At 39.5% G+C, this 25,266-nt stretch overlaps 1 protein-coding gene across 4 annotated transcripts in view; it reads left to right on the top strand.

Annotated features, from left to right (window-relative positions):
* Positions 1 to 25,266, top strand: part of MAP3K5 (mitogen-activated protein kinase kinase kinase 5) — a 108,289-nt gene that overhangs the window by 29,839 nt on the left and 53,184 nt on the right. For all 4 annotated transcript variants that reach the window (XR_012673001.1, XM_075145910.1, XM_075145911.1 and 1 more), the window contains exons 2-7: positions 2,771 to 2,910; positions 5,723 to 5,746; positions 15,088 to 15,281; positions 15,545 to 15,713; positions 16,696 to 16,802; positions 20,293 to 20,463. Coding sequence is in view for 3 of the 4 variants with exons in the window: in XM_075145910.1 (XP_075002011.1) it covers positions 2,771 to 2,910; positions 5,723 to 5,746; positions 15,088 to 15,281; positions 15,545 to 15,713; positions 16,696 to 16,802; positions 20,293 to 20,463 (805 nt within the window). In the remaining variant the exon portion in view is untranslated. The remainder of the gene's footprint in view (positions 1 to 2,770; positions 2,911 to 5,722; positions 5,747 to 15,087; positions 15,282 to 15,544; positions 15,714 to 16,695; positions 16,803 to 20,292; positions 20,464 to 25,266) is intronic.

Raw genomic sequence — 25,266 nt, 5'->3', positions numbered from 1 at the left:
GTCAGAGTTGTTTCTCTCCTGATCTTGTGAAAGAAGAGAGTCAGAAATGGGTCTGTCAGAAGAGTTGGTTTAGAGTATAGGGTTTTTTTACTGGATAGACACCTGGTCCCAAAAGTGCACATACTTTTTGTGGCTTGTTGGAACTGCAGGTAAGAATTTGGGGGTTCCCCTTGGAAACTGTGATACCAGCCCTGAGGGCTAGCCCAGACTTCAGAAATCTGATCTCTTTGTCGTGAATGACAACTTCATCTTAAAATATATAACTGCAGGAGCAAGAAGGAGAATTTCACAGAAGTTGGACCTATTCTAAGGAAGATACTGCTTTGTCAAATGAGATTATCTAGAAGATGTGGATTTCACAGAAGTCTTAAAATGTAAAGGAGAGAGATCCCCTTTAGTTACATAAGAAATATAAGTACCGTGACAGAGTTTATACCAGTATCTTAGTGTAATTTTTCTTAAAAATGTTTCCTTATTCATGTGATCCTTCCCTCCTCTGTTTAAGTAACTCAAGGCTTTTGTTTAGGTTTTTTGGTATTGCTCTGAGGGATATGGCAGGACCCAAGAACTCCTCTTACGGTGTGCCCCTGAGTCAGATCTGTTGTACAGTTATGTTAAATGGATTTGGCCGGCTGATCTTGACAGTAATACACACACACACACACACACAAAACATACCTTCTTTTTTTTTTTTTTTTTTAAAAGGGTTATTCTTTCCTCCTTCATGGTCCTGGGAACTTGCCATTTTAACATAGAATTTCTCAAGTGTTTTCTGTATTCTGAGTTTGATCAGGCTCTATCACTTTATTTTTCTTTTTTAAGTAGTATTTCTCTTTTAATCTTAGTTTTGCAACTCTAGTGAGAGCACATTATCTTGCAAGATTTGAGATTTAAGTCATGGCAAGTTGCACAAATTTTCCTCCTGCTTAATGTAACAGAAGCGTACCTTACAGTTGCTCAAGATTAGACTTTTATATGAATAAGAGTGGTTAAAAATAGAGCTTGTATTATGGCAGCTTCCTAAAGAAAATAAATAAACAAGCCCTAATCTCACCCAAACAATATATAGTAGCAATATTGTAATTCTTGTTTGGCTTTTGTGATGTCTCAGTTTCCTAAAATTAATGAAAGTCAGCTTATGTATGATCTCAGTAATGCACTGCCTTTTGTACTTCAATAAAATGTATTTGATGGAATCCATACTGCAGATATTGATGTGAAAGTAGACAGAGGGGAAAAAAATTCCCCTTTTTATACCATGTTAGTCTCCTTTCTTTTAATCTTGTTTCTTGAAGAGCCTAAGCTCATAGAGACAAATGTTGTCTGTTCATTCCCCTATGTGTATCTATCCTTTCTTCAGCTTTTTAATAATTTTTAAGCCTGTAAACCAGTTACAGTAAAGGATGACTGAAGAGTAGATGTCTCAAAGATGTTACTTTTCAACAAGTTGGAAAGACACCCTCACTGCCTTCCTAGTTAAGAGCATGGCCATGAGGCTTATCTTTTATTGAATGTCTTCATTAGGGTTTTGATGATCTAAGGCAATAGGCAAGGTGAAAGTTGTGGTTAGAGGTAGAATCTTTTATTAGATCGATTAGAGTAGAGAAATTTGATGGTATGTAAGCTTTTTGCCTGCAGAGCTTGTCTTGCTATCTGTCTTTTCTGTCATAAAAGCATCCACAGCGACAGGAAAGCAGGGAGAGACACTGGAAACCAGGCTGCTTTTTTTGTTCCGCTCTTAACAGAACTACATTTCTCTGAATTTTTTTTTCTTAAAGAAAAGAAAAAACTGAATTGGGTGAAGAGACAGAAGGGTGTTTGCAGGAGAGGTGGAGATGATTTGCTCTCTTGGTCTCACAAGAGTTTTGCAGTGGAAAATATGCTGCCTGTTATAATAAAAACCTTAACTATTTCTGCTGACACTTTGCAATTGCCTCTTGTTTTACTTTTACATTGGTGTGAATCTGGGCAAGTGAAACACATTTTAAGAGAAATTGTGGACTACATTCCTTGTTCTGTAAGCATTTGTGCATGTGCTTAATTTTATTCATGCAGGTAAAATTTATTACAAACAGAATTCTCTGCACAATAAAGTTCTTACTTATATAGGGGTTTCTATGGCTTTATGTATTCACTCCCTCTTTCCTTCTCTTCTGCTGTACCTTGTCCTTTTCACTCTCTAGTCTTTCTATATGAATCAAAATAGATCTGAATGCTAATTTATATTGGAACTTCACTTTTGCCTGTCTTTCAGTTTACAGCTGTTTTCTTCCAAAGTTCTAATACAGAATCTATAAGTATGTTCTGCAGTGATGTACATATAGTGCATGAATTGTTACTGCACAGAGGGTGAAAATACACTTCAAATGTAATTTTTCCTGTTGTGTTTTTTTTTTTAATAAGGTCATCAATCGTCATGTGTAGATTAACTGAACAGATTTTATTCTCCAAGGCACCAAATGAACTTTTTGCCTTTTCTTGATTAGTGATGTGTTACCCCTTTTTACCTGAGGAAATAAAGGTCTCATTTAAAGAGAAAAAAAAAAAAAGGGGGGGGGGGAGGGAGAAAGAGAACAGAAAAAATTAAACCACATCCTGCTAACTACATTCAAAATTAAGACATAACAGCTAAAATGGGGAAATCCCTCTAGATATCTTCTTTCCTACCTAAAATCGTGTCTTCTTATCAAAGCAAATTGCGTGAAGAGACATGGTGAAGTATTTGGCTGTCAGAAACATGGCACTGACAATTTTTCATGTCCTTCTGCAGATATTGCTGTCGTAGAGATGAGTGATGCCTTCCGTCAGCCTTCCCTGTTCTACCACCTGGGAGTCAGGGAGAGCTTCAGCATGGCTAACAACATCATCCTCTACTGTGATACAAACGCGGAGTCTCTGCAGTCTCTGAAGGTAGCTTTGAATGGAAAAATGGGGTGTGTTGGGGGGAAGTCACAGTTGGTTCAACTCTTGAAATGGGTTCTCTGTTTCCATAGGAACCACCTGTGGTTCACAAAAGAATAGCAAAAGTATTCTGAAGCCTGGAAGACATGGCCACAGTGAAGTGCTGAAAAACTCAGTTTAGTTTTCCCAAGAGGAAGATTTAGATGACTTTATCACAGTCCGTTAACTACCTAGGTGTTAAATGGCTCCTTATGGAAAGAGAAGTTTGAGAAATTTCAGATGAGAAATTAATGGGTTTATATTATTAATGGTTAACATACATGGTTTTGTCATTCAAGGGCATTACTGGTGTTTGGGGTGAATTGTTACAGTAATAACAATTGGGTGAGAATGGTAGTGTGTAGGGGATACCAAAATAATCCTTACGTTTTAGCTCCTGTGTAACGCAGCGGTTTTCTGGCCGAACCTGATGGGGCCCAGATGGCCTCCAGTATGTCTACTGAGTTACAGCTGCTTACATCAGGTACCTGCAGGATTGCTCTGCTGGAGATTACCAGCAGCGTAGCAGAACTAGTAAAAACAAAACTTGTGCCTGGTCCTCAGGACCACAGTTCACAGTACGGTAGGTTGGTTTAAGGCAAGATGGTGGTTTAAGATAATCTATGGGGCTGTGAATTGTGTCAAGCCAAGGAGTTGATACTTGCTTCCTCCTGCTAACTCTACTAAAGGTTTAGTAACTTCCATGGGGAAGACAACTTGGATGGCAGTCTTTTCAATTACTTCCCCTCCCTCAGATTCATTGGTTCTGATCAGGAGGTGTTTTATTGCACTTCCATTCTAGGCATTGCTGAAAAGAAGCATTTTAGTAAGCAGCTTGGTGAGTCAGACTGCAATCTGGGCGCTGCCGCCTCTCATGAAGGGTTTGCTTCCGCTGCTTCTGGCTAGTGCAGGATATTTGGTTTTGATTCTGTCCCATTATTTGCAGCTTGGCCCTCTATTGGGAGGGACATACCTTGACTAACTCAGTTTCTTCCCTCCAGATTTTCTTGGCCAACTGGACTGGTTGCAATCCAATTATTTCCTTTCTTTTTGCAACACAAAGAGTATACAGATAAAAGCCCTAAAAATAAAACTGCTAATGACAAAAGACCTCTCTGTGGATTGAATTCAATTGTGCGAGTACAATGATCTACAGTATAAGCAGAGCAGAATTTCATTGTACTGGGTAAGGAGCCAAATACCCAACTCCCACTTAAAATCACTTGGAGTGAGGCACCAGGCTTCCTTGGGCACTCGGGAGAACTTTTTGCTAGTTTAGGAGCTGGGCTTTGCAAACAGGTCACGTGCAGGGTTCCCACCATCATCAGTGGAAGCCCAGTTCTGCACAGGGAGACTTCTTGCATGTCCCAGTTGCCACCAGTACAGTGCTCACTGAAAGACTGTCTTTGGTTTCCTTAGCTTTGAGCTGGGCCCATGTTTCTGCTTTTAATTGTTTGCAGGAAAGTCGTCAGAGAGCAAGACCTTTTCCATATTATTTAGTGACTGCCTGAAAAAAGTAGTTGTGGGCATGCCTGGGCATCTTGTGAGGCCGTGTTTGTTCCTGCGTTTGTTACAGCCAGCAGATAGAGTGGGAGCAACGCTGGAGTGCGTGTGCAGTTTTCATCTAGTATAGAAGGTGGTGAATGCAAAAACTGAAAATGATTATGGAAATGCAGGAAACACAGAACTGCAGCGCGTGATGTAGCTGGGGTAGCAAGCAATGTAGGTAGACTTTTGCTGATGGAATACTCCTCTATATGAACATTCAGGTCAGGTTGGACGGGGCTTTGAGCAACCTGATCTGGTGAAAGATGTCCCTGCTCATGCTGCGGGGTTCAACTAGATGACCTTTAAAGGTCCCTTCCACCCCAAACCGTCCTATGGTTCTATATATATACATGTATAAGTTTGTACATTTATGTATATAAACATATTTATGTCCCACACTTCGAAAGCCAGCAACAGCCGTATGTGAAACATGCCCCCTCAACAGGGGGAAGAGCAGTTTTATGGAAGCCCGACTTGCAACGTGGAAAATACGAGGCGCCTTGGCTTGATGCTGTGTTTGTTTTTCATGCTGTGGTGTAGGTGAAGCTGCTCAGCGGTCCCAGTGGCTGAGGTGTAGCATAGCTGTTTGATAAATCTGGCAGGGCTATCGGTTGCTGAGATCAGAGCTTGGTGACAAATCTTCATGAAAGCAAGGTCACTGTCCGCAAACGGTTCATACTTGGGCTGTACAACCCAGATTAGTGTGCAAGAACCAGCTCTTCCCATCTGTGTGTGCTCTGGCTTCTTGTTCTCTGAAACTTTACATTTAAAATGTGAAGATACATTCTTTGCATCAGACTTACTAGAGCAACATGAATTTCAACCAACTTTGGAATATTTTTAAACCTCAGGGAAATACCGCTTTTGGTATTCTTCACAGTTTCTTCTGCTGGCAGCAAAATGTTACTTACTATATTTAACTTCTCAAATATGAATAGATGTGTATTAATAGTCAACTTTAGGACAACATCCCTCTTGGAAAATTTATATAGGGAGGGGTATGTATATATGCACCTGTGTACGTATCTACTTGATTCCATAGTTGTTTTGTCTCTCCTGGGACAATACTTGATTTATATTGATTTGCCCAACATAGAAATCATGTACCAACCAGCCTTTTCCTGTCATGTGTCTGTAAATGTTAATACTAGCAAGTCATACTGATCAGATTTCTTTCCTAGTAGTTGTCCAGTGATATCAACATTATTTTTTTCTTCTTTTTTTTTAATTTCAGGAAATTATTTGCCAGAAGAACAATGTAAGTATGATTTCTGGGTGCCAGAATTCTAGGCATTCCAAACTTCTGTTCCATTTAATGTTGTTTATCTTACGTTTTCCACTTGAATCATTTAACACTCTCCTACTGTATTTTATAGAGTTAGATGCAGAATTCTGGAAATCCTAGCAGCAAATCTGTGTATATCATTTTGTTGCTAGGTACCGGGCTCACTTCTTACCTTGCCTCCATCTATCAGTGGTATTTTCCTTGTTGCCTTTGCTTGTCTGTCATATTTTTTCACACACCATTTACATCTGTCATTTTGGGTTTTTTTTTCTGTTGCCTTTTCAGTACAGTGTTCTTCAGTGTTTTTAAAAAATACTCTATTGAAGAGGAGAGTTATTTGGAAACTGATGCTCATTTTAGAAATGAGCTATGGCTACAGCTATGAAAATATATACATTGAGAGAGAGAGTGTGTGTATTTATTTCTGGAAGTTGCATCCTGAAGCCTGTTAGTCCTAGAGCAGTGTGGATCCCGGTAGTCTGTCTGTGACTGCCAGTCATTAAACTGTAGGTTCCTGTACCTTGGCATCCCTCTGGTTTCTGAGGTTGGCCTTGCAAATCCCCCTTCCCTTTTTCACTCCCAAGTTCAAGGGAGGCAGACCTGTGACTGCGAGAACACTGCTTTCTCGATGTGCTTTGTTCCGGAGCAGCAGGGCCAGGCATGTCCGAATATATGATCTGGCACATTGAGTTGTTCTTGGCTTCACTTCAGGACTTACTCGTAGCCATATATGCTAAGATAGAATTTTATAGCGGTTAGTCAGTCGTGTGCAGATATCTTGAGGTGCTATGTGTATGCTGTACAATTCCATACATTTGAATAAACTTTTCTAAGGGGCATATGAAGTATTTAATTTTAGAAATTGGTCAGGTTTTATTTCCCACAGTGTTAAAAGTGCCATAAAAACTGCAGTATTCCTGGTTTTACTTTTTTATTTAACAATTAAATCCATGGATTAAGTACTGACTTCTGCCAGTATGAGACATGATTCTTTGAAAAGGATGCACTTATCTACTATAGCTGATAGAGTTTCTGAAGGTGGCTTAAAAACTAATGCAAGCTTTGGCCCTAACGCTGCATTTTAAGTTACATATTATTTTTTTATTTAAAAAAAAAAAAAGAAGCAAAGAGGGTTCCATGTAGAGTTTCTGTATAACTCTTAACCAAAAAGTGCTTTTCAGAGACCCACAGAATGCTGTGAATGACGTGTTAGACTAAAAATCTCTCTCCTTTCTCTAATATTAGACAGTGGGGTAAATGATCAGTTAGGCCTTTACACAAAGCGAAAGAGAACAGTAAGGCCTTTCTTGTAAATGAATGTATTGCATTCTGTATTTTTGTTCTGGTGGCCCAGGATCTAGGGAAAATGATGTGTGACTAATGTAATGTCCCTGGGAGGATGGGGGGAAGAGCTCTGTTAGCAGGAAACCAGCAGGAGATGACTTGTAGAGTAGAATAAAGGGGAGATGTTGGCATCTTGTCCTATTTTTAAATGACAGTCCCTGAAGCTCGAGGAGAGGTATGATAACTTGGCCTTCATCTGTTTTAGAAAGGATTGTTCTGTTTTCCATTTAAATTTGGATAGGTGACTGTGAAACTGTCATTTATCACTTTTAGAAATGTCTCAATGTGTGCCACAAAAAGAATGTGTTCCTTGAGAGTCGCGGATGTTTTCAAGCACACCCACATAACATCTTTTCTGGGAGGAAGTATTTTCCCAGGGATTAGAAGAGGGAAGTCAGTAAAACTGGCTTAGCAACTCCGCCACTGATTTTTTTTTTTTTTTTTTTCCTCCTCCTCCTCCTTCTTTCTTGCTTTTTGGCATGATGTCACCCAAATTACCTGGAAGTAGACTTTTCACAATGTTGGTGCATGCCTCACTGTTGAATATAATTCCTGCTTCATGAAGATCATGTTTATTCATAAATTGTAAGACTCTTGGAGAAATGGGTATTGCAAAGGTGCTGTTCCTGAGATGCTGTGACTGCGATGCCCACCCTTACCAAAAATAGTCATATGAATGATTATGTGAGGTTGCATATATGAAAAAATGAAATTCACATCTGAATAAACCAGGAGTTTAGTCCTGCTGTTCTAGAAAGTGTTTTTTAATAGAGCGCAAACATCAGCCGTAACAGGACAATGGTATCCCGGGCACCAGGGGATTAAAAAGGCTGCAAAGCAAGTGCGTGTGTATCTATATATATCTGTCTAACTGAAATGCCTTATGTTTGCTTTTCCTGAACCTTGTATCCCTAAAACTAGTGGGGAGGAAAAAAAAAAAATCCATTACCAGCTGTTTTGTTCTTTGTTCTGACTGGATTTTCGTGTGTCCTAATAATAGTCAGTACAATGTTGCATAGCTAGGATAAGCTGCCTGGAGCCTGTCGGGGCAGAGCAGTGAAAGATAACATAGGCTCGCTTCCTGTTATGTGTGGTTTTATAGCTATTTGGTTAGACCTTTTCCAAATGTTGCAGTAATACCAAAACCATATATTTTTACAGGGAGCGATACTTTGACAGGAGGCAGTTACTTTGGTATTTGAAAGCTTAAGTTTAGTTTTTGCTGTTATCTGATTTTTGAGGTCAACCAAGCAGCAGAGGCATTCTAGAAATTACCAGTAAAGAGTTTCAGTCACAAGGAGATGTTGGTATAAAGGTTACAGGACATGGCTGTACTTTTGCTTCTTTTAGCTCACCAATTTTTATTTCATCCTAGTTCTCCCCGGTTTGAATCTTGCCAACTTTAGAGAAAAGCCACAGGTCAGGTTCCAAATGGCCATTTATTCAAAGTTTTTTTTAAAAATTTCACTTCTTGCTGAATCTGAGAAGTTTAATGTGCATGCATTATACATATGGTTTGCAACCAATTGCAGTAAGTAACACCTGGACACAGTGCTCACCTTTCAGTTCAGGCTGCTTGCTTGCTCCAGGTTGGGAGCTGCCCGGGGTGTGAGACCGCAGTACAGCTGCTGGCCTGATCGGGAGGCAATGGGAACCCTTCTGATGGGCAGCTGGCTCGCAGGCGATAGCGATTAAGCAACAGGGTTAATGTTATATGGCTGGGGACTCTTTAATTAGAATCATCTTTTTCTGACACTTGGGGCGATCAGAGACTGTAATTTTTACCGGTTTTCCACAGCCCTTCCTAACTGCCTCTTGTTTAAGGTGTAGCTTGGGAGACAGTTTGGTGCAGCGCTCCTTCAGCGGCAGCGGGAGAATGAGTGACCCTGGATCAGGCATGCCAGAGGCGTCTGCAAGCTTGCAGCCTCTGTATAGGTACTTTTAATACTCCTCACTCAGCTGACGAATTATTTGGGGGCAGTTTGATTTTCTGGCATCCAAGCATGTAAAAATGCTACTTAGTAACCTTCAGTAAACATTTCGTTGATAGTGACAACTCAGGTATTTATTGTTGTTTATGATACATCACTATCTCTCGCTCGTTCTTTCATTTTTTGAATTCTTTGACTAATATATTTGGCACATACTTTCCTTGGAAAAAGTTAGAACTTTTTTCCTATGTGAGTATGGTGAAAGGACCATATAGAGTGTATGCCGATTTTTAACAAGCACTTAGGATGTGGCATGGTTGCAATAGGATGTTATTGCTGGGCGTATAAAAAAGAATATATTCCCAGAGAAAATGGCAAGTATTTAGAAGAGTAGACCCAGTCTCTCTTCATTTGAGGTGTGAGGCTTACTTATGTTCCTTTTCAAATCAATAGCAAGGCTGTCATTCATGTGAGTATGATTTGAAGTGAACCCAAACTGAGTCTCTATTCATTAAAACATCAGCACATGTTGCTTTACTGTGTGTTGGGGGATGGAGGGCATAGATTTAATAACTTGGTTTAGGATTTTGCTATCTGCTACGTGTAACACCATGTGCAGTCAAGAGAATTACCTTTAAGAAAAATCTCATCAGAAGAATTGAAATAAGAGCAGATATTTCTCAAAAGAACTAGTAGGAGAAATGCAAAAAGGCTGATCTTAATTAGAGGGGAGTCAGCAGGAAGAATAGTTCCTACTGTGAGAGATAGTGGCTATCTTTATTACCTCAGCTGATTTTATTTATTTAAAAAAAAAAAAAGTTGCATTGGGTGCTGACCTGAAGCTTAGACGAGTAGATGGGATTCTGCTAGATTCTCCCATCCATCTACACCTACGTGTAGATGAGGCGCTTAGGGACATGGTGTAGTGGGCATGGTGGTGTTGAGTTGATGGTTGGACTCGATGATCTTAGAGGTCTTTTCCAACGTTGATGATTCTATGATTCTATGAGTAAAGCATCATGGTTTTGTTTTGGGGGATTTTTGTTTTCTTTGACACTTCTTGTCTTTGAAGGCAGCTTTCTTCTGTTTGTGGATATTTGACTGTTAAAAGATTCCAACAGAGTAGTCTTAGTAAAGAGCCTCAGGGAATCGGGAGGACTGCACTGATTCCCTGGGATTTTGCAGATTTTCTCCTTCCTTTTGAAGTAAAATTCAAGATCTGAGAATTAATTGGGCAGAACTCAAATGCACATTTGTATAGCATCATGTCGTCTTTATCTGTACAACTTCCAGAGAAAAATCTTCTATGTCAGACGTATTTGTGGGAGAGAGAATAGTGTTTACCTTATTGCATGATGTTCATTCTAATAAGACATGGTCTCCAAATTGAATTTCCAAAAGGCTGCCCCTTTCACAAGCAACAGTTCTGTATTAGCGAGGGATATCGAAAGAAGGGCTGTTTTATATTCTTATCGTGATCGTTCAAATATAACTATATGCTGTGCATTTTTATTGTCTCTTAAATACAAATAGTTGCTGTATTAATTATTTTTCAGAAGCTGAGAAAGGATATCAAACAAAAAGGAAATACTTAATGTTCCAGTGACCAGTAGGTCTAGCTAGGCGCAGCATAGTCTTAAATTCCATAACTGTAGAGCTATTACGACAATCTTATGGCTGTATTTAAACTGAAATTACACTCTGGAATTGTTTAATTCTGCACAGTAAGTGAGGAAGGGACGTTAGAAAAATATAAACCAATTAAAACATTTCCAAAATGAATTACAGATTGTGTCACTTTGTGGTAAGTATTGATGCGTGTGTAGCTGGCTCCAGCCAGCACTTCTGTCTTCTGATTAGTCTGACTGATTTGATGCAAGGAGCTATGACACAGATAGTCTTTCAGAAGGTGGCCTGATGTTGCCAGGTACTGAGTGTGCTGGCCCAAAGCCTTCAAAGATATGTATGTTCATGTCTCCTAGATAAAACTAGTTCAGCTGATCTGAGAGCTCAGGCCAAGTTTACCTTATCTAATGTCCTGAGTTCTGGTGCCTCAGTGCCTCTCTGTGTGCGCGCTCAGCGCCTGCCCCAGCCCCTGATGTTTTCAGTGATGCCTTTCAGTCTACAGCTAGGGTGACCTGCAATCATTTTGCAGCTTACTTTAGTGTAATTTGAGCTTTTGAACCTTAAATAATGAGGGCTTTATGAAGAAAGAGAGTTGGAAAATGAAACTTCTAGCACCTTGTGGATTGGGGGGGGTCTATTCCCACCCGCTTTTGAAGCCCCTTTATGCTACTCACGTTTTTTGAAGGATGTTGATGTAACTGAGAATATTGCAATTGGATTTAAGGTGTTACTCCTTCAAAAATTGCCCAGTTTTCTTGAATGGCTTGATTCTCTTACTTTCATTGTACGTGGTATAGTGAGTCAGAGGAATGGATCAAAAGAAAATAACAATTTTGTCTTGGGTGCTCAGCAAACTTAGGATCTAGAGTGAAGTTAATTAGGATTAGGAAAGAATATCAGAGTTAGTGAGATCATAGTTGGGATGGAGTGTTACAGGGCAGATTTTAATAGGATAAGTGGAGTATGTTTAAACTTGCAAGTGGAATAATATGCGCTACGTCAAACCGCAAAGCCGTGCGTGTGAGCAGATAGGAAGTCTGTGTCAGGAAGACCACCTGATCCTTTCTAACTTAAGTTAGTGTAGCTTACATTTTTGACCAAGAAAGGTGAGAAAGGAAGTAAAAGCGGCTGAGACAGAGGTTGCATAGCCTGGGAATGAGGAAAGAAGCAAGTCATGCACTCTGCTTTGGGGAAGAAGGTTTAGAGCTGTCTGACATTAGAGCAGCTCCTCAGCTGCTGCCCCCATAGCCTGGTCCTCTCAGGCTCCCATCCCAGTCGTTGCCCAAATACAGTTGGGGTTGGGCTCTTTGTAGTTACAATTTGGTGACAAAATATGTCTCTCCATAGTGGGAGACCATAGACTGTATTATACAAGAGCAGTCTTGTTATCTTGTCTTTCTTCCACCACCACCTTTAGTAAACAATATATAACTTTTTTGTTTGTTTGTTTTTCGGTCACCAAAGCTATTGCATGTCTGCCTTTGTCAGGTTCAGCTATTAAATAGCTAATGTACTCTTTAGCTAGGAAAGTGAGATTTAGGTCAATATTTCTTGTATTTCTTAACTTTACTGCATGTGGGTTTTTTCTTTTTTTTTTTTTTTTGAAGCCTGTTTCCTAAGGAAATGAAACTTAAGAGCTTGTACTTTTTTTTTTTTCATCCTCCACCCTCTTTCTCTATCTGCCTGTTTTGTCTGTCTGATGAATTTCAGCCAAATTTGAGAGGCTTCAGAGATACAGAGTTCCCCACAAAACATAACTGTCTAGGTTAACTTAACAACCAAATTAATGCCCTGGCTGAGGGAAAGGCCACTGTGTTCCCGCACTACTTGCCACCAAGGATCAAGGTGAGATTCTGCCTTGAGACAATTCCCTGGGGACGCTCTGAACAGTTGTGAATTGATTTTATTTTCTTCTATTTTCTTCCCACATAGTGGTTTCTCCTGCCTTTTACTGTTAAGTTGGTTCCTGTCCACTGCTTCCAAAGGCTACTGGGTCTGCATGTCTTCTATAGCAGGCTCTATAATAGAAGCAGCTTTTTTTTCCTCTCAGGTAACAGGAAAAATGCATGTAAACTAATTTTTGCTGGCCCTCTTGTTCCACTGAAATAGATACCTTCTTCCTACAGAAGGTGCACTTGGGATCATTTTATAGGAGCTCTTGCTCAGTGACGGGCTCAAGCACTTGGCCTCTGAAGGAAGAGTAGTTTTCCTGCGTGTAGGATTACTTATGAAGACTCTAGTACTGTGTAGGTGGCCTGACCGTTATGCCAGGATAAACTTTGGGTTCTGTGGATTTCAAAAGCTGGAAACATCCTTTTTCAGAGTTGATTTTTAATTAAGACCTGAGTTTTGGAAACAGTGTGCCAGAGTTCTGAGAAGGCCTTCCTGCAAGCAGTCATGAATTTATTTTTAATGCACTGAATAAACATTAGGAAGTAAAATGCTTGCCCCAGGATATCTGTAGCTAGTTCACCCTTTCTCTTGGCTCTGACTTGCCAAACTTTTTCTCCTTTATTTAAAAAAGGAAAGTTGGAGAATAGTCTGCCTATGCTTAATAGTGCCTCCTGTGCCAATCACTGCCCACCCTTGTCCTGTAATTGCTGAAACTAGTTCCAGCAAATTCGTAATTTCCTCTCTGCTTTTGGCTGTGGGGCTTACTAGGTTTTAGCAGGGTCAAAGGTTCATCCATTCACTCCTGAAAGCGTGCGATTGCTTTATGTGCTAGCATATTCTTGAGCAGAACTGTCCATTCAGTTCTCCATTGTAAAGATGAGCAGTTTGGTTTCTAGTAGCACATTCCTTAATTGCTTATTAAAAATATTGCCATAGACTTCCCAGTTCTCAAATTTCCTTTGGAATTGCTACACTCATGCACAGAAGAATGTGTCCTAGCTATTGGGCTGTAATAATTTGCAGTTATTGGGGGAGTAAGACTAAATTCGTCCTTGTGCAAGTCTGTGTATGCAGTAATCTCCGACCAAGTTCTGGGTTAGTTGAGGTCAATGGACCTCAGGTAAACGCTTGCATCATTAATTTTAAATTTTACAGAGTTTGTCAAGATCCCTCAGAAGTGGGGATGGGATTGCCTTTATAGCGAGGTCTTATAGTTTCATAGTACAATAGGTGTAAGTTTAAAAAAAACAAAAAAAATATCCTGTACTTCTTTATAGCCAGTCTCTGATCTGTACACAAACATGCTTACTGACATATCTGTACACATACATTTTTACAGACTAGAGTACCTCAATCCTTCCATGTTTTTAAAATCTAATAACGCATGTTGAAATGCGTGTTTTAAGCACACAGTTGGTATTGTGCCTTTGAAAACCACTCGGTCACTGCTCTCTCACTGCATGGAGCTCAGCTTTGCCAGGGGAGTCTCTGAAGTGATATCCTCATTGCTGTATTGACTTCTGGGAGAGCAGAAGCAGCTGACCAGAAAGTAATTAACCTTGGAAGTAATTTAGGGGTACCAAACTGATGGGTCTCAAGAGTTGCTTCCCTAGGGCCTTTCTTGCTGGGCTGCTGGCCACTTCAGTAGTGGAGTCTGAGCTTTGAGAGCCAAATGGCAGAACTGCTCCTGATTTTGATGGTGTGCTGTCTCATAGTTAAGATCCTTCAGAACCACAAATATTCAGCAAGCTTTCTGTGTGCGTAAATCTGTACTCACACACATACCACAGGCACCAGACATCTTGCCTCCCCCTTTCCTGGAAGATAAACTTAAATTATTTTTTTGCAAAGTTTGGTATATAGAAATCAATACAGTTTGGCAATGCTAAGACATTCCATAAGTGATTATTCTGAAATATGCATGGTTTTAAGTCCCGCTGGCCAGGAAGGCTTGCTACATAGCAGGGAATTTAATTTGTCTTTGTTATGCTAAACTATTTGAGTAATTTTGCAGTTCATATGAGGATTAGTTTTCTCTTCAGTTTTCCTGTTGTGAGGCAACTAGCTTGTGTTATTGTTTTCAACATCTGTGAGCCTAACTATACTAAATTGCAGAGTGCTTGCTCTCTTCTGAACATCAGTCACCTTGAAAAGAGCATACGTCAGCTTCACTTGAGTCTGCCTGCCGCTTCGGGGTGACTAGGGTGTGCCCTCAGAATTGTCTTGCTATTGAGCCAATGTTCTGACTATTTTAAGATCAACGTGATGCTTCTAAAAAGACTCATCTTACAGGAAGCAGTTCAGAAATCTGAAAGAATACATTCCAGGTGTATATCCTATTTGAGATGAAAATTGGATAGCCTAGGCTTCGTAGGTGAAATCTTGGTCCTGCTGAAGTGAAGCAGCAGATCTCCCTTTGACTTGAACAGGTGAAATTCTGCAGGTAGTATATGCAGTTGTTTTATGCTTAGGCTTGTCAAACCATAACTGCTCTGAATATTGCACCTTGTTTCCCTACAGATGTGCACTGGTAACTACATATTTGTTCCTTATATGATAACTCCACTTAACAAGGTGTACTGCTGTGATAGCAGTTTTATGAAGGGACTGACGGAACTGATGCAGCCCAGTTTTGAGTCGCTGCTTGGGCCTATATGCTTACCTCTGGTGGATCGATTCATTCAGCTCTTGAAGGTGGCACAGGCCAGTTCAAAGTGAGTTGTCTTTTTGTACCTCTGTGTAAAATGCATGTATTCTTGCTGGCAATATATGTCAGACTCTTGCTTCAGAGTGATGCGATGTTTTGCCTTCTGTTGAGACAAATTGATAATTAATAATTTAGCTTGACCAAGTCTCTCCATTGACACTGCTCTGTCAATAAATGTCCCATATATACATTGTGGGAGAGCTGCAGGGCCAGAAAAACAAATGCAAGAGACCCCTCCCAAACTGCTGATGCGAAGTTGTTCCTCTCCAGCCAGTATTTCCGGGAATCCATTCTGAATGACATCAGGAAGGCCCGTACCCTCTACACGGGCAAAGAGCTTGCAGCAGAGCTGGCAAGGATTCGACAGCGAGTGGATAATGTTGAAGTCTTGTCCGCTGACATTGTAATAAACTTGCTGCTGTCCTACAGAGACATCCAGGTATGAATCCTATGCTCTAAGATCATCTAAAACATAGTAAATTAAATCACATTCTCAGGGAAATTTTTAGTGTATTTTGCAGAGATTTGCTAATAAGCTATATGAATAATGCACACTAGTGTAAAAATCTTTTACAGTATCTTCACTGATGCTTTTTACTTTATTTTGTAGTTACACTGTTTATAGTGTGCCTTTACGTAGCAGAAAAGTGTTGTTGTTTTGTAGCAGCACCTAAAAGATACCCAACATATAATAACTCTTCTCCATCTCAGTATTACTAAGTGATGAACAGCCCGTAGCGTGTCCTAGTTAAAGGCTATGGTACCATTCTGCTATGGGTATCTGTACGTATTCTTTGTTACCACACTTGTGACATTTCTCATGGAAACATAACATGTTCATATGCATTTCAGCTTCTGGAATGGTGCTAGTAATTGCTTACTTATTATACATAATTTCAACTGTTGCCCCTTAACATTTTGAAGTGGTTTGGTTCTGATTATTTGTGGTCTGTTTTTTTCTTTTTTACTATGTCCGTGAGTAAGCTATTTTTAAAAACTATGGTATTGAAAGATTCTTTTATTTTGTTCCTGTGGCTCATGCCTACTTCAGAGTTTTGGGATGTCTTAATTCAGACACAGTTAGCATTGTAGTGTCTGTACAATATGAACTCTGATACGTGTTCAGCCCCTGAAGCTAACTTTAGTCATGAAATAGATGTACTAAAATTTCCACAGCTCCACGTTGAAGCAGTACAGGAGACCAAATTGTGTTTCCCTGCTAAATACTGTGCATATTCACATTTCTGATGAGTGCCAGGCTACTTACAGTTTGAGACTGAAGAAACTGAAATCCATAAAACTTACAATGAACTGAAAATACTTCTTAGTATGAAATAAGAGGTGCGTAGTTCAAAGAGGAGTGTATATAGGTATACCTCAGTACAGCCACCTAAAACTTCACTATTCCCTTCTTTTGGAAGGATCATGATTCCATTGTGAAACTGGTGAAAACTTTAGAAAAATTGCCTACTTTTGACTTGGCTTCCCACCACCATGTGAGGCTTCATTATGCGTTTGCGCTGAACAGGTAAGGATCTACCCTTCCTTCTGCTGTTGGACAGTAAATCAGAACTGCAAACTTCACACAGGCTTGGTTATCCTGGATGAAGTTGCCTGCTGGAGTCTTCATACGCAGGTCTAGGGTTTTCACTGAAGCAACTTTGGGGACCCTGAACTTTGTGGTCAATCTAAGCTTTCTTTTTCTCTTGTACTGTCAAATTTCATTCCTTTTCCTTGAGTGTGAGTGTTTGATTTGCCTTTCCATAGGTTTGCATTTTTTCGTTTCAGTACCTAAATCAGAGCAAATAAATACCTAGCAGTATTTTACCTCTGTAAAATACATTTTTAACATTGCTGTATGAGTGGCAGTGCTGCAGCATTTGTACTAACTTAGACATCATCTCATTCAAGTCTGCATTCTGGTAGCGTCAGGAGACAGAAGGAGAACTTTCATCAAATGTCTCTCAGAAGATTTAATTGTATTATAATAATAAACTAATTTTCATGTTCTCTGGTAACATGCATAAAATGTGCCACATGGAGCAGCACGCACTACTTGCTTGGGTTAAATGAGAGCCAAGCCTAGATTTTTTTCTAGGATACTGGCAGTTGGGCAAGGCTCTAAAAGGGGAGTTTTTCAGAGGATATTACAGAGGTCCTTTGCTCCCTTGCTGTTATCACAATGAACATTTTGCTATTGACGTTTAGAGGAGTAGACCAGGGATCAGCAGGCATTGAAATTCCCAAATACAGAAAATGTCTACAGATCTTTCTCCTTCTCACAGATTTGAATATTGTAATTCAGGTTCACTGAGGAGCCTGAAAATTGCATATCATGTCAAAGTGAGGTCAAAATAAGTCAAAAGTAATTAGTTGAAAAAATAAACCCGTTTTTGAAACAAAAAAACAAAACAAAACAAAAAAACAGCTATCTGGCATTGTTTTGTCTGAATAAAATGTCCAGATCCTTTCTTGTTCCTTTATACAGGGTATATGTGCCCTTTTTGTTTCTGCTTTGCCATAAATATGTGGAGCTTTGCAGATTAAATAATCCAGCACCTATCTGGGACTTCTAGATAGCCTTCACAAAGGTCACTAGGTGTACCTTGGAGTTTTGACAAGTTACTTAGACCTCAAGGTCACCATTTGGTAAAACAAAGTCACCTTTGAAAACAGGACTTGACTAGTTCACTGGGGCACAAAAAAACCTGCAAAACTGTAGTATAATCTTTTCAGGCACATCCTTATACTTTGTTGGTTCTGTTGGGACTTCTTGGGGACCGAAAGGCCTGTGTTTATAGATGTGACTGTAAAATGTAGCCTTTGAGGGTATCTGTCATACAAAAGGTCTACAACAGTACCTCCAAAGGAGTTCAGGTCAGATTTTTCTCTCCCTCCCTTCTCCAGATTGTACATTCAACTGGAATCCATGACAGCCATGAAAACGTTCATGCATCCCAAGAAGGAATTATGTTGTCTAATTGTAGATTTCTCCTGATTGGGAATATAGAGGATGTTTCCTGAGCTAAGGCAGGTCTGGAATACTCTGCACATCTGAACGTTTGCTGTGGAAGAAGCTGTCCCTCTTGCTTCTAATCCAGGTCACTAGTACGGAAGGATGGAGCGGCTCAATTAATCAGGATTAGTCTGACCTAAATCAAGAAAGTGTGTGAGGGCACTGGTGATGGAAGAGCAAGCAGAAAGAAAAGTAGGGACCTCTGTCTCTGGAGCCCAACAAAGTGTAAATGGCTCATATTACAAAACACTTGTGCCTTACTGGTTTTGTTCTCATTAAGTTCAGCTAGCTATTGGTTTGATCTGGATTAGTGGTAATTGATACAAGATGTGGAAGAGTTATCCACCTGAAACTCCATTCTGAAAATTGCCCTTCTGTAATTGAAAGTCAGCTGAGAAACATAAAGAAGCTGCAGACTTACCCTTGTTGCTTTACTTGAGCGGTCAATATGAGAAGAGAAAACAAAAGGAAGCAAACCTTCAACAACTGGGCAAGTGATCAGTTGGCAGGGGAACTAAAATAACACAGACCTGAAGGAGACTGTTACTTGCTCAGCCAGGAGCACTTGATTTCTTTCCCTAGGGCCTGTTCCATCCCAAATGAGTACACCAGCCTTGCTGTGCCACTCTGGAAGTACTTGGGGAGCCTACTGCAGCTCTGTAGTCTGAGGGGACTTTTCCTAGTTTGTTAGAATTTGACTGGTCTGAAGGTTGGGAAGAGACAGTGCTGGGTTTCATTTGTCTTTCTCATCAGGCTGAGACTTCAATAGGGGTTGGCCCAGCACGTAGACTTGTACATTCTATTTGTTTTTTTACCCAGGAAAGCAGTTTATACTGTCTGCACAAACAAGTGCTTTTGCTCCGTTTTCTTAATTATTTTTGTTATGCTGTAAGTACTCATTCATCCTCTGTTACCCGTTCCGCTTGATTTAAACCTTTTCTCCACGTCACTCCCTTTTGGAGCTGCATACATGACCTCAGCGCCCATGAGCCGAGGTATCACGGAGAGTACACAAGCTCTGATCTCTCAGGTTTGCCACTGACACTGCATCAAAACTTTGATATGTTCTTGTAGAGGGGGAAAAAAAAAATCCATTACTGAACCTCTGATCAAGTAGTATCTGCTTTAAGATGGCTGTGACTTTTGATGTGTGTTTTTCTTTCTGAGGTAGCCTTCTCTTGCAAGTTGCTTCAGTGCAAAGCTTGCAAGACAGATAAAAAACCACTTTTATATATTCCCCCAATTCAAATTGTAGCCACTCAAATATGACAAGCAATTCTCCAAAAGAATGTAATACTCTCCCCAAACCACTGAAGAATAGTTTTTGCTGAGAAGGAAATAATTTGCTTGTTCAGTACACAAATATGTAAAAAATTCTAAACTCTCAATACTGAATGATGTATGTATCCAAACTGTGAGTCAACAGGAAGTGTCTAATGCTTGCAATTATGAGGTTTATTTGTCTGAAATACTTTTTTTAATATTACCTTCCTGGATTCACTTCCAACCTTCCCTATCATGGGAATTCAGTCTGGTTTGTGCTTTTTGGTTTTTTTTGCTTCACATTCAAAATGTGTATATAAAAAAAACCCACAAACACAAGATGGAATCTTTTTTTCCTTTAAAGCATGAATTACTGTGAAAGAAATATTAGATACGAAACCGAGGTTCATATCTTTCTATTTTGTAAGACAGTAACACATGATCTTTCTAAGAATTGCTCTTGAGACTCTTGTTGCTGTTGTCAGTGCTTTGCTCTAGCTGATGCTTAATGAGAGAGAGAAAACATGTTTCCTGGCTTTTATAAAGGTGTCCCACAATACTAAGAAAAAGGGGGGGAAGGAAGGAAGCAGGGGGAAGTGTGTGTATATATAATATAGTCCATTGTGTCTAGAAGCACATTTTGCATGGATAAAGTCATATATATATTCTAACATGGTAATGAAAATTATTTCTTGTTAACTTTATTGGGTTTTTAAGCAAAATTTTTATTTTTTAATAGGCGAAATCTGCCTGGAGACAGACAGAAAGCTCTAGAAATTATGATTCCCCTGGTAGAACAGGAAGACCAAGTAGCTTCGGATATGTACTGCCTGGTTGGTCGAATTTACAAGGACATGTTTTTGGAATCTGGGTTCATAGATACAGAAAGCAGGGACAAAGGGACGTTCTGGTGAGTACTGTTTTCGTGGTCTATGTCCGTTTGTTAGCTTTGGGAAATATTCCTTAAACAAGAATATATTTCAACTGTTTTTCATTCCAAATATTTGATATCCTTCAGGGATACACTGAATCTTCTAATCTTCCTTGCTTATTTGTTAAGCTTGAGAGATTTATGTTGTTCACAGGTCTGGTTCCGCAAAGTTCTTGAAGTGCCTCAGAGACTTGGAAGTTTCGGTAGCTCTCATCAGAGTGTATTTTCCTCCTTTTTCCAAATGTGATATCTCCTGTTTACTATATTATTGTTAGGAATCTGGGACAGACAATAATCAGCTGTGACTCAATTGGCATATCTGCAATCTGACAGATATTAGCTAGCTAGTCTTAAAGGTGCTGAGGTTTAACTCTGCACTGATGCTTAGGATGTACCATTCTGTCTTTTTTTTGGCTTCCATGCTTACAAGCAACATGACTGTTCCAAACTCATGCTGGCAAAAGATTTATCACCCCATCATCACCGTATAGTAATACGTATTGCAGTGGAGTACAGTACCATCAATAGTCAAAGAAGTACACAATAGGCTAGACAAATTCTTACCTTAATTTTAGAGGCAAGTATCATGTTTTTTATTGCTTTTGAAATGTACTAAAATGCTGATATGTGGAATAGGTTAAAAAATGGAGGCACTGGATGCCATCCTAAACTTCTGTCAGGATGAGCTGCTTTTCTCCATTGTGATTTAGATGAAGAAGCAGACAATCTGTGTTTATGTATCCTGCACATCAGATCCTAATTCTGGTCTTATGCTCATCAGCTGCCTGTTGTAGTAAATACTTAAAATGGAAAACTTTCTTCTCCCTTTGTCATTTATCACTTGTTTTCAGTAAACTTCAGATTAGAACTGTCTTCGGTAAAAGATAAGACATAATTGTTTACCATTTATGGCCTCAGAATACAAGAATGTAATTGCTGGTCATGCTTTACAGTTTTGCAATGCTTACTGGATTTTTTTAAAGATGTTGAAATAACAGGAGTGCAGCATATTGTCCTTGTCATCCCCCTTCATAATTTTGGATTAAAGAAAAATTTTATTTCCTCTAAGGCAAAGCCCATAACAAACTTTCAAGGTTCTGTCTTAAAATATTTTGCTAATGTCATGAACTAACATAAAAACTGTAGTCCTGTATACAATACTAGGCATTATCACAGGCTAAATAGAATAAATAGAAATTACTTTTGCTGCTGCACATCTTGCTTTTTTTCTCATTCATAGTGCCTTATGAACGGATAAGCTTTGAGATTTTCAAACATAATTGAACTAAGAATGATTATATGTGTAATAGTGGTAATTACTTCTAGGATATTTCATGTAGCCATTTTAACACACTTTTAATAATTGCATCTTAGCAATCATGATATTCATACATTTGATGAGGGGAAGTGATTGCAGTCAGGCAGACCAGTTTGGGAAAGGACAGCAGGCTGGCAGCTCCCGCAGCCGGGTAGGGTGCTGACCGGCCAGCCCCTAAACAATCCCTGAAGTCTCTGGCAAGAAAGACCCAACGCAGACTGCTCCGTGCGCCTGCTGCCGTAGAACAAGGTGATCTCTGTCGAGTCGAGCGGGAGTTGGGCCAGAAGCTGTACCGGATGGGCCAGTTGCTTTTGGTTTGTACTTTGTGCTGGATATTGATTTGAATTCTAGTGTTAATCATACAGCAGGCTTGACGTGGCTGAAGGGTTGACTCATAACTCAGGGGAAGGCTCTTGGGAAGGAGCAGACCTACTCTAGTGCCACAGCAGGTCACAATGGGGGAAAGGGTGTGCAGAAACAATGCCTCCATGATAGTGTTACCTTATGTTGAGATAAAAGTTATTATCCTAGTCTTAGAGAAATGAGGATGTAGGAGAAGTGTAGTGAATTGCATAAGATAATGAGAATTTGGCAGCAGAACCAAAGTATTGGTTTTGCAACAACTAGTGATATCAAGGTACTCTGGTCTATTCTAAAAAAAAAAAAAAAGCAGGCAGTGTGCTTTCCTGACAACTAAAAAGCAGAAAAAAAGACATCTTTCATATAAATATGAGAGAAGAGATGAAAGATTAATTATTAACTGTCGCTTTCTTGTTTCATACTGACAGTGTAAATCAGACTTACCAAAGCTATCAAGTCTTTATTCAAATCTTTTCACTGCTACCTCCTTAATTCAGTATCTGCACTGCAACATTTTCCCAAATGTCAGCTTTCAATTTCTTGATGGCATTTATAATCGCATCAGCTAAGCCAACCTCTACTTTATAGGCAGACTTTTAAACCTTACCACCTTTCTACAATACTGCGCGGGTTCCTCCAGTGTTATTTGGGGCATGACAATGTACAGCAATTGCACCAGTTGAATTTAAACCAGTTCAGTCAACAGATGTGACTTGTGAGTTGTTTGGGAAACTGTGAATATTTTTATCTGTTCAAAATTTATTATTACAGGTTATTTTTTCATTTTTATTTTTTGTCTGTAAATTTTTGCTGTCCAGGCTATGTGGCTATAAGGCAGGTTTAAGAATGTCAGCACAGGATTGCACCAAATATAAAATTACACTTTTGGTTGTAACGATTTAGGAGAGGTGTAAATAGGACTACAGAGGTCCAAGATAGTAGTATTTCTTGGTGTGAGTAACATGTAAAAATGGCTAGAAAAATGAATTTTTGCTGTGGGGAAGGGAGATTTGGAAGCAATCTGGAAAGAAAAGGCAGAACCCAGGAACAAAAATTCCCGGGATGTCCCTTCTGGTCTCCCGGGGGTAGGTGGCAAGGTCCTGGCAGCAGGAGACCGCAGGGGTGGCCTCCGACAAGAGGCAAGGAGCTGCCCTGTGTCAGACACAGCTAGCTCCAATGGACTCATCACTGGCCAAAACTGAGCACGTTAGCAGCACTGGTGGTGCCTCTGTGGTAACATATGTAGGAAAGGGTTTTTTCGGGTTGTTTCACCAATGCTTCTGAAAGCAGAAACTATTTTGCAAACTTAAGCTCATCTCCACCTCCTTTGCCTGTAATGATTAACATTGTTTGTTTACAGCATAAATGTGCCCACCTGTTGATACACATGGGAGATGCTTATTTTTTTCTTCAAATTTTGAAAAGTTTTGTATGTATCTGTCCTAGAACTAGAGAAATTTTGATAGTCATGCCAGAAATCAGGCATTTTGGGGCAAAACAAAAAAGTACAGTCTCTTGTATTGGAACAAAAATACTTATTTTCAATGTTTTTTCTTCTTCTGTCAATCTTTCCTCTCTCTTTTCCTGATACTGCATGAGGATTACAGCATGAAAGATCACTAAGGCAAAAAAGGGAGTCCAGTTCCCAACATTGCTATGGCTCCAAAGAGATGATGCCAGCCAACGGGTCTCTTATAGCTATATATGCTTAGAATCAATGAGAGTGTCATCCTGTTTGGTCGGCGGGTTTTTATGGGTTGTTTTTTTTGTTGTTGTGGGTTGGTTTTTTTTTTAAGTGAGCAAAAATATTTTGTATGTACTTTCTTCCTTGTTTTGTTGTAACTCACAGTACAAGAGGAAAGGCAGATGATGAAAGAAAAAAATTGAGTCTTCTGTGCTCATCATGCTTTTTTAGAGGACTAGTAGTTCTTTGGAGGTGGGCAACTGGAGTATAGAAAGAGTATATATGTAGCAGATAGAAGAGGAGCCTGTCTTGCAGTTTTGGAAAGCAGAGCTTATGTTAAAGGATGCAAAGTCCTGAATCATTAGAGCAGGAAAAACAACAAATAAAATAAAAAAAGAATACTAAAACCAGCCATATTTCTGGCCTGCTAGGATAAAATGCCTTAGCTTTGTTTACATGTCAAAGTGTGGTTTGGAAGCCAAATCCTTAGTTTTTGCATAGATTATTTTTCTTTCCTTCCTTTTGTATTAATCTCACAACCTGCTTAATTTTTTTTTTTTATAATCCATTTGTTTGTCTGGATTTTTCCCATCCTCTTGAAAGTAATTTTAAACTCCATTGTTTTGACTGTAATGGAGTTGTGTTGACTTAATCTCTTGTGCTCCTTAACTCACATATGACAGTCTTGTTTGCCTCCTCCTTACAGAGGGGTGGGTGTGCGTGGGGTGTGGGGGTGTGTGTGAATATATATGTATATATATGCAGTCAAATGTGTTCTTATTCTGTAGAACAAGTGTAAAGCATGGTAGATCTGCTGTTGTCACCACAACTTGCATTGCTAGCATGAGGATAGCGTGTGCTGTGTTTGTGTGAAGCCCCTCAACTTTTAAGACAAGATTTAGGCTAGGTGAATACCACTGCTGTTCCTCTTGCTCACTCACTTCCTCTTGAGGAGAACAAAGTCTGGTATAGTCCTTTTTTATGTGAATAGATCATAAGGACAATGTCAATGAGACATTTGAAGAATAAAATGTGGAGTGGCTGGAATCGTAGCTAAATGTGAAATATGTTCTTGTATCACTTGCTTTTGTGCTTATGCATTTTGATATGCTTGTATGTCACTGTGGAATCTAAGGTTTCAAGTCAGTGAAAATATATATTTAAGAGTAAATTAATGAGTTTATTAATAAAAGTAACTGTGAAACAGGTCACTTAGAAGCTGATAGTATTTTTTTTTTCTTTAATCTCAAAGAAAATGGGAAATCTAGTAAGATACTATATACTTTACTGGGATGGATGAGTAGGGTCTGTGCTTGTTGTGTGAGGGGAAAGGAAATGGGAGGAGGATGTATAAATAACGGACTCCTAAAAATAAACACAAAGCTTGTGTGGAAAACAGTATTTTTGCTTCCATGGATTC

Source organism: Calonectris borealis, chromosome 3, assembly GCF_964195595.1.
Source record: "Calonectris borealis chromosome 3, bCalBor7.hap1.2, whole genome shotgun sequence".
Classification (NCBI taxonomy): domain Eukaryota; kingdom Metazoa; phylum Chordata; class Aves; order Procellariiformes; family Procellariidae; genus Calonectris; species Calonectris borealis.
This window is presented reverse-complemented; position numbering and strand designations above follow the sequence as displayed.